The 9,883-nt window shown below is 40.4% G+C and overlaps 1 protein-coding gene across 5 annotated transcripts in view; it reads right to left on the bottom strand.

Moving 5' to 3' along the window:
• Positions 1 to 9,883, bottom strand: part of LOC129823996 (high affinity cAMP-specific 3',5'-cyclic phosphodiesterase 7A-like) — a 32,401-nt gene continuing 22,518 nt past the window's right edge. The window contains exons 3-14 of one of the 5 annotated variants that reach the window (XM_055883227.1): positions 9,759 to 9,839; positions 7,898 to 7,987; positions 6,362 to 6,516; positions 6,191 to 6,254; positions 5,774 to 5,869; positions 5,513 to 5,613; positions 5,102 to 5,233; positions 4,733 to 4,824; positions 2,722 to 2,866; positions 2,352 to 2,448; positions 2,143 to 2,223; positions 1 to 1,839 (exon numbers count right to left, since the gene is read on the bottom strand). In XM_055883227.1, coding sequence (XP_055739202.1) covers positions 1,613 to 1,839; positions 2,143 to 2,223; positions 2,352 to 2,448; positions 2,722 to 2,866; positions 4,733 to 4,824; positions 5,102 to 5,233; positions 5,513 to 5,613; positions 5,774 to 5,869; positions 6,191 to 6,254; positions 6,362 to 6,516; positions 7,898 to 7,987; positions 9,759 to 9,839 — 1,361 coding nt within the window. In that variant the 3' untranslated portion in view covers positions 1 to 1,612. The remainder of the gene's footprint in view (positions 1,840 to 2,142; positions 2,224 to 2,351; positions 2,449 to 2,721; positions 2,867 to 4,732; positions 4,825 to 5,101; positions 5,234 to 5,512; positions 5,614 to 5,773; positions 5,870 to 6,190; positions 6,255 to 6,361; positions 6,517 to 7,897; positions 7,988 to 9,758; positions 9,840 to 9,883) is intronic. The other 4 variants (XM_055883229.1, XM_055883230.1, XM_055883231.1 and 1 more) reach the window with 4 other exon arrangements.

Raw genomic sequence — 9,883 nt, 5'->3', positions numbered from 1 at the left:
TAAGTGTGACAAGTTGTTTTATTAATGAAAATGTAACTGCAACTGGCATGTATCAAAATATCAATTTGTCAAAGCTTTTCACAAAATAGTTTGCCACAAAAGTTCCTACCCAAAAATGACTTACATCAAAATGGTAAACAGTTTTATCAAACAGTCTTGCAATAGTAACCAGAAAATACACATTTTTGCCATATGAAAAGCACCGGTTTTCATTCGATATACTGAAAGTCCAACCAGAGACACAATCGTGTCTTGTGTACAGAATCAAAAAACAATACCAAAAATAAATTAAATATGGAATGTTATGTTATGACTGGATCACTGTCCAATCTACTAATGCCAAGTCATTTCCTTTTCACACCAGAGGCAAACATTTGGACAATGCATTGAGAGAAGACGATCGACCTTATAAAAAAAAATATTTAAAAAATAACTGGTTTGGTCACTTATTTTTTTGCATAGTTTAAAAGGTATCTGTTGCCAGTCTGAAAAGTTGTCTGTTTGCATTCTAGAAAGGGCTTCGACTCTCTAAAATAACATTGTAGATCATGGCATAGCCCTACCTGAGGCAGACCACCTAATATCAACTTTAATAAGTAGTCATGCTGTTTCTACCCTCAACTCAGGTCATCTGTTACTAGTATGGAAGAGTGGTTATTCAAGTGTTGAAAGAATGTTAATGCCATAAAAATAGAATCTAGATTCTATGGTTAAGGCCACACGCATGCCCCGTTTCCCCATTACAAAACATTGTTATTAGGCTACGGTTAAATCCCCAACACTGTACACCATATCAGTAAAGAAATACATTGATTTCATACCACATCCAATGGCCTTTTTTCACACAAGTAGTCTCTGAGCTGACTGACTATTGGGTCATAAAACCCGTTATAGTTCACAGTGCAAGGAGCAACGAACGGACCATCACAGTCCTTTCAGGGCATTTGTGTTGTTCTGCAATCAGATGTTTGTTCAGTGTGTTGTCAATAGGACAAGTACTTCATGTGAGTGGTTATTCACATACAGTATGAGCTTTTCTTTACAGAACCAATGTTTAATATGTGAAATGCAGCACAAAAGACGCTTGTAAACAGTCTTCAGAGGCACCAGTGAAGTGGGCTCATCACATTTCTTGTACGAGGAAGTATTACTATTAGCCTGAAATGCAGCAACACACAGAAGCTTGTCTCATTCATTCAACATGAACCTCTCTCTTTGAATACAAGGTTTCCCCACTTTAAAAACATTAACAAAATGTTTGCAAATGGCACTTTAATCAGAAGGGTCTTGTTGAAAACATTCCCTTCAGGTCTCTGTTAAAAGGGTGACGTGTCAAATTAGTGATGTCAGAGCAGAACTACAGTACAAAATTAAATAAAAATACATACAGCAGAAGCAACATGAGGTATATATGTATTGCTCTATGTTAAAGTAAAAGGTCCAAATTCAATAAATTAAGTTAAATTACATAAAAAACAAAAACAGTGGTTAACCTAGATGCGGAGCGTGTGGCTGAGTTGCAGGGAGTGCTGGGTAATGTCATTTCTGTCGGATGCGGAGATTCATTTCACTCTTTCTCACCTCACCGTGGGCGCCAGTCATGCTTGGCATGTCATGACCCTTTGCTTCCCTGAGGTAATACTTTGGAGTTTGAGTCTTTGGTGGGAGGAGTCCTCTGTTCCTCTGAGGCCCTACTAGAGCTAACCTCCTGCTTGTCCCTCCCCTCCTTCCAGCCTTGCTTGTTCAGGCTCAGGTGGCTCATCATGGTCTGGGACAGCCGTGTGTTGGAGAAGCGTGACCATTCCACAAACAGAGGCTCTACCACGTACGCCATAAAGCCTACAGGAGAAGACATCTCTCATTCAGAGCAAGTTCTGACAATAAATCACACAATGCTGCTAAGGTCAGAAGCAGAAAAACCCAACCACAAGCAAATGTATAAATATTAAGTAGGAGCATATTTGAAATCATTGTCAGTAGCCTTATCTGAGCCAGAATCGGCCAGAGGCCAGGAGGATGACTGTAGCATGAGGCAGCTTGATGTACAAGTACACCCCTGGACAGGTCACTAAATCATAGTAAAATATAAATGAATTATATACTTAATCATATGCAGACTTAGATTAAGAGGGGTAACCTTACCAATCTGTATATTGGCAACCGAGTTGGATTGCCTGTCACAGAGTGGGGTTACTTCAAGATTATGTTTCCGCTCAATGTCACCTGATGAAAAGAAGGATTGGTTAATACTAGTATATAAACCGCACTGTCACGCTTGTGTGCACTCTTAATAAACACCTGGATTAAGATCAGAGAGGATTAGCCCAGTACAGAGTTTCGGGGTATAGTACCTTGGTGGAAGAACTCCTCTGTCACTTTCTCGCTCCACTGTTTGCTGAGTTTCCACGGTCGGCAGGGGTTGCAAATGTCCGCACACTTCAGAGCCATCTTACAAGGTCAATGAGGAAAACAGAGTGGAGACTCAGGAAAAGGACAACATATAACTCAGTTTGTCTCGGTCTCTCTCTTTCCTCTCCATCAGCCTCAACCCCATGGATGATTCACTTTTACTGTTTCAAGCTGCACATTTTGCAACACTTCAGTCCCTCAGAGATTCACATGATCTCTTAATGCCACAAATCACATCACAAAAGTTCAAAAGGGTGATGGATAGTACTGTGATTTATGCTGCTTTTGTTTGGTGGGAAACACCTTGCTCACCTGAAGGATAAAGTGTCGATGTCCTCCGTTAGTGAGGCAGAGGTCTCCCTTGTCCAAGTGTGTCCTGAACTCTGAAAGATAGTCATTCTGCCTGCTGATGTCTGTAGCCAGAATCAGGGATCCAAGCCGCTCCTCCATGTTCAATCTAAATGACAACAACATCCAATCAATATTTATTAGCATATACAGTAAAGAAACAGTTATTTTCATAAACAAACAAAAAGGCCTTTTTTACTGCAATGTTGCAATGGGTGATTACACAAGTCTGAAGATACATTTAAATGAGCTAAATCTGGGACCCCATAGTTAGTATTACACTACCGGTCAAAAGTTCCAGAACACCTACTGATTCAAGGGTTTTTCTTTATTTTTTAAACTATTTTCTACATTGTAGAATAATAGTGAAGATATCAAAACTATGAAATAACACATAGTAACCAAAAAAAGTGTTAAACAAATCAAAAGAGATACTTCAAATAGCCACCCTTTGCCTTGATGACAGCTTTGTACACTCTTGGTATTCTTCTCAACAAGCTTCATGAGGTAGTCACCTGGAATGCATTTCAATTAACAAGTGTGCCTTCTTAAAAGTTAATTTGTGGAATGTCTTTCCTTCTTAATGCGTTTGAGCCAATCAGTTGTGTTGTGACAAGGTAGGGGGTATACAGAAAGCCCTATTTGGTAAAAGACGAAGTCCATATTACAGTAAGAACATTGCAGCACAAATAAATGCTTCACAGAGTTCAAGTAACAGACACATCTCAACATCAACTGTTCAGAGGAGACTGTGAATCAGGACTTCATGGTCGTATTGCTGCAAAGAAACCACTACTAAAAGGACACCAATAATAAGAAGAGACATGCTTGGGCCAAGAAACACAAGCAATGGACATTAGACCGGTGGAAATGTGTCCCTTGGTCTGGAGTCCAAATTGGAGATTTTTGGTGTCTTTGTGAGACGTGGTATGGGTGAACGGATGATCTCCGCATGTGTGGTTCCCACTTTGAAGCATGGAGGAGAAGGTGTGATGGTGCTTTTCTGGTGACACTGTCTGTGATTGATTTAGAATTCAAGGCACACTTAACCAGCATGACTACCACAGCATTCTGCAGCGATACGCCATCCCATCTGGATTGGGCTTAGTGGGACTATCATTTGTTTTTCAACAGAACAATGAACTAACATACCTCCAGGCTGTGTAAGGGCTATTTGAACAAGGAGAGTGATGTGTTATTGACTGTACGTTTGTTTATCCCATGTGTAACTCTGTGTTGCTTGTGTTGCACTGCTTTGCTCCATCTTGGCCAAGTCACAGTTGTAAATGAGAACTTCTATTCAACTGGCCTTCCTGGTTAAATAAAAAATGCCCCGACCTCAACCAAATTGAGATGAGTCGGACCGCAGAGTGAAGGAAAAGCAGACAACAAGTGCTCAGCATATGTGGGAACTCCTTCAAGACTGTTGGAAAAGCATTCCAGGTGAAGCTGGTTGAAAGAATGCCAAGAGTGTGCAAAGCTGTCATCAAGGCAAAGGGTGGCTATTTGAAGAATCTCAAATATAAATACATTTTGATTTGTTTAACACTTTTTTGGTTACTACATGATTCCATGTGTTATTTCATAGTTTTGATGTCTTCACTATTATTCTACAAAGTAGGAAATAGTACAAATAAAGAAAAACCCTTGAATGAGTAGGTGTTCTAAAACTTTTGCCAGTAGTATACATAAACTAAATGTCTTAGTGGATGTAGATGTAGTTTTCAATAGACTAGATCTGATCACTGGCAGTAATCACATGCATCTCATATATCAAAATCAAGCACATTACATAGCGATCCTAATCCAATCAAACTTTTTTCACGGCACACATCAAAACACCAGATTTGAGGAAACTAAATTCAGAGGATGGCCTCTCATTCTCTGTATCCAGTAACAAAACAAAAATGTCTCTCTCCCCCTAAGGGGACAATTAAAGTTAATGTAATATAGCAGGTGCCCTGTCTGAACTGACCGGTCTTCAGTGGGGAGGTGGGACAGCAGGTCTGATTCGCGGAGCAGGCCCACCGCAGACTTCCAGTGGTGATTCTCCAAAACTGAGCTATTCTACAAAAGGGCAAACAGAACCCAAAAAATACTTGTATTACTCATTACAGAGGTCAATATATTGTACATGGGCTAGTTGATGTCTGATGCCAGCTATTAACATGTACTTCAAAGTCATTCAACATTTGATGGAAAACTACATCAGCATTTTATCCATCATCCATTTATCCACCATAATGAGTAGAGTAGTACTTTATTGACCCCAGTTTGGGAAATTGTTTAATCACCACAAGCATCAGCATTGAGCCCCTGTGTTATTTCCAGTATAGGGCCTTACCTTGTACAGTGCTGCTAGGTAATGGTCCGTTTTGATGAGGAAAGGCTGGTTGACACCTGGATGGTCCAGATCATGGGTGGCAGCAGCCAGCAGACCCAGCAGGAGATCACAGGAGGTCAGCGTCTCAGCAAGCTGCAAACACACAGAGCCCTCCTCATCAGACTCCTCACGAAGAGTCACAGTTGGAACAAACCTCTCCAGGTGTACTTGTAGAGTCATATTATTTTACTGAAGGATACAAGCTCAAATGTCTTACCAGAATCTACACATCCTTCTACAAAAACAAACAAACACAAAAACACATACAGGGTTTCGAGTATCGATATACTTTATGCCCTTATTCTCACAGAGTATATAATTCAGGTGAAGATGAGCAATTTGTTAGTGGTAAACCATGTCATTTTTTCTCACCTTGGGCTCCTGCAGGTAACAATACATGGCCTGAGTCACATCTGCAGCGTGGACTGCATTGTGGTAGGGGTTCTGGCAGCGGTAGTCCTCTTGAATCATGACTAATAACAACACAAACACATTGGTTATTCAGTTCATTTGCAGATGGTTTCAACTACGCATCACCACTTCATTCAAGTAGACAATATTGGGTTTAAATAAATCCATGTCCCAATGCAATATGGTGCATTTAATCATTTCAAAATGTATTTATTTCCTTACCTAAAAATCTTCTAAGTTTAACCATGTCCAACTGGAAGAGCTCAATTAACCCATAAGTGTTGAATAAGTGAAAGGTCAGGTTGACGAGGCTGTTCCCTGTCAGAAAGCAGAACAGAAACAATGAATGAACAAATGCACAATAACACTAGTCTGTAATAACAGACAAGGAACAGTCTTACTCTTCAATCTAAAGTTGAATTTCAACCACATATAATTAGTCTGACTAGCAAAACGCCATCCACAACAAAATCACATTTCATTCTCCAAATTTATACAAACTATTATGTTTCATGACTGAACATTCTCCAAATAGAGAATGGAGAGCAATGTGTCAAGGAGGAGCCATAAAGCCAAAATGTATTGCATCTGCTATTCTTAAACAGCAGAGGGCAACAATCACCTAGGAAAACACCGTACCGTTCGTAAGTCTGTCAAACAGGAAAATATCAAAGTTCCAGTTTCCAACCTTCTGCAGCATTAACTGAAACATATGAAATATTATACAGTTAGGCCTACTCAGGGATACTACAACACTAACATCTACAGAAAAGATGTACTGTTGCTAGAGAGATTGGCAGTGGCACTGACCTTGGCTTGACCTGTGAAGTCATCGTCAAGGATGTAGCCTAGAGGGTTGGAGGCTGGGATGCCGTGAAAGAACCGTGACGAGTGGAGGTACCTCTGAAAGCTCAGCAGCCTTCGGACATTCCTGGCAGACACAGGCCACGCAGCCTCAGGTCGGGCTATGGAAACATAAGTACAGAACCATTTACATTAGCTATGGTGAAATGAACCGACTCTCTTTTAAAGCTAAGCCAAGTTTATATAGCTAACAACTGAATCCATTTCAAGTTAGAGTAACATCATGCTTTGTTGCATTATCTTTCAAGAAGATTTCAGGAGATGTCCATATTTTCTTTCTTTTCCATAAAGTCTACTTTCAAGTTGCAGTTAGCTAGCTAGGTCACATGTTGTTAAAACAAACACCAGGATTTGTCTGTTGGCTTTTTGAGGTCTTGAACACTAAACAGTTTTCAAACAAAATTCTATCACAGAATTCCATACTCTTCATCTGCTTGTAAAACAAAGGAATGTACACTCTCTGTATTAAAAGCATAGCACTGCATATCATTCAGGACAACGTAAAATACACACCAATACAATAAGTCAATAACAAATCGGGCTAATACTGTTAGTTGGTTTATTGTACTAACATCAATATACAACAGATGCATTTGACAGAGTGTGAATAACCTATGTTTACTGTGAAACATGATGAAAAGACGAAGGAAGACTACCAAGCCAATTCAAACAGTGAGTAGCCCTAAAATTCCATCTGCACGGATAGAGGACAAACAGAGGATTTGAGCCTGCCATACCGTGGCCACCCCCACCACTGTGACTAGTGCAAAGGGGTGTGAGTGTGCAGACATGCTGCTGACACAACAGTCCATTCTCTAGCCAGCTGGCAGCCCACCAATCTCAGTCCTACATTGTCAACGCTCACTCACCAACCATGGCAGACTAGCAAGCCTCAAAAAGCTTTTTGCAGCAAACTAGCATTCTAGAAAATGATTCGAAAGATCAAGGCACCTACAGACAGAGCCAGAACAAATTAATGTCTAATGTCTAACAGGCGATGGTCCCCAACAATTCTAAAATGCAATATCGATTGCTGGAAAATGTTGCACAGTCAGCAAACACAATACATAAGATCACATCAATAGGACAGCCAGCTGGATGGCTTCCATTTATCAATTTGTTAGAGACACTTTGAACAATGGTATTTTTAGACCTTTTCAGACAATTCAATTTGACAAGTGACTAATATCATAAATGCTTTCATTTCATTAAATCAAGCAGATGACAGTTTAAAAGTAGCAAGAATAACACTCAAGTTTCATATCCATTAGATGCACTACCTACATTTACATGAGTGATGTTTAGTGTTTACTTCATACAATATCTGCCATTTAGTTCATACGTCTATGTATCAGACAAAGGGTTACTTCTATCATAAGAGCAACAAATCATGGATTGCAAAAAGGTTCAGCTTCTTTATTGATAGAAGAAATTTCAAGGGATGGTGGCACATTGAAATGGGAGTTTTTGGTTCTTACTTACAGTGCAAAGTTCGGAAATCGACATACAAGTAGGGATGAGACCCTCTTCGCTCTGGTTCAAACCCCACCTGGCTTCTGACTCTCACATCTCCTAGAAGGAATGGGAAAACATAGTCCTCAAGGTACTTGCAATAATGAGAGGTTTTATTTAGTAAATCATTGGGCCTGTTAAGACTGAGGCTCTGTCCCAAATGGCACCCTATTCCCTATGCAGTGCACTACTTCTGACCAGGGCCCCAAAGGCATCTGATCAAAGGTTGTGCACTTTATAGGGTGCCATTTGGGAAGCAAAGGCTGAGGCGACACAGACAAAAGCTAAGCAGGAAGCCTGGCTGTGACACAGTGCCAAAGTGACTATTAGTATTCACACTGGTGTCAGTGTAGAGCTGGAGAAGAGGCAGGCCTCTCTATTCAGACTAGATCAAAACAGACTCTGCAGTTTTACCAGATAAGAGTTATGTAGTTAATAGGTAATACAATATGTTATCTAGTTAGGAGACATCTTATATCTTACATTCCTCACCTGTGATATAACATATTTAAGTACTGTTATCCATACGGAATAAGAAAGAGTAAGTGTTTAAGAACCTGTATTCATAAGAGACCATGAATAAAGGATCTTAAAACAGAAACGCATACCTAGCTATACTGACTGAGAAAGGGTAAGAATACCCACAGATGTCTTTCATTTCCAATCTTTTGTGTACATTGCAGCAGCAGAGAGATTGCTTACAGGGGCTTGCGAAAGTTTTTACCCACCTTGGCATTTTTTCTATTTTGTTGCCTTACAGCCTGGAATTAAAATGTATTTTGGGGGGGGTTTGTATCATTTGATTTACACAACATGTCTACCACTTTGAAGGTGCAAAATATATATTTTTATTGTAAAACAAACAAGACCAAAAAAACTGAAAACTTGAGCGTGCATAACTATTCACCCCCCCAAAGTCAATACATTGTAGAGACACCTGTTGCAGCAATTACAGCTGCAAGTCTCTTGGGGTATGTCTCTATAAGCTTGGCACATCTAGCCACTGGGATATTTTTCCCATTCTTCAAGGCAAAACTGCTCCAGCTCTTTCAAGTTGGATGGGTTCCGCTGACGTACAGCAATCTTTAAGTCATACCACAGATTCTCAATTGGATTGAGTTCTGGGCTTTGACTAGGCCATTCCAAGACATTAAAATGTTTCCCCTTAAACCACTCGAGTGTTGCTTTAGCAGTATGCTCAAATCTCTGGAAGACTGAAACAGGTTTCCCCTCAAGAATTTCCCTGTATTTAGTGCCATCTATCATTCCTTCAATTCTGACTAGTTTCCCAGTCCTTGCCGATGAAAAACATGCTGCCACCACCATGCTTCACTGTGGGGATGGTGTTCTAAGGTGATGAGAGATATTGGGTTTGCGCCAGACATAGCGTTTTCCTTGATGGCCAAAAAGCTCAATTTTAGTCTCATCTAGCCAGAGTACCTTCTTCCATATGTTTGGGGAGTCTCCCACGTTTGCTTATTTTTTTCTTTAAGCAATGGCTTTTTTTCTGGCCACTCTTCCGTAAAGCCCAGCTCTATGGAGTGTACGGCTTAAAGTGGTCCTTTGGACAGATACTCCAATCTCCGCTGTGGAGCTTTGCAACGCCTTCAGGGGTATCTTTGGTCTCTTTGTTTCCTCTCTGGTTAATGTTCTCCTTGCCTGGTCCGTGAGTTTTGGTGGGCGGCCCTCTTTTGGCTGGTTTGTTGTGGTAACATATTCTTTAAATTTTTTAATAATGGATTTAAATCGTGCTCCATGGGATGTTCAAAGTTTTGGATATTTTTTTATAACCCAACACTGATCCGTACTCCTCCACAACTTTGTCACTGACCTGTTTGGAGAGCTCCTTGGTCTTCATGGTGCCGCTTGCTTGGTGGTGCCCCTTGCTTAGTGGTGTTGCAGACTCTGGGGCCTTTCAGAACAGGTGTATATATACACACTGAGATCATGTGACAC

The sequence above is a fragment of the Salvelinus fontinalis genome, chromosome 26, assembly GCF_029448725.1.
Source record: "Salvelinus fontinalis isolate EN_2023a chromosome 26, ASM2944872v1, whole genome shotgun sequence".
NCBI classification, from domain to species: Eukaryota; Metazoa; Chordata; class Actinopteri; order Salmoniformes; family Salmonidae; genus Salvelinus; species Salvelinus fontinalis.
This window is presented reverse-complemented; position numbering and strand designations above follow the sequence as displayed.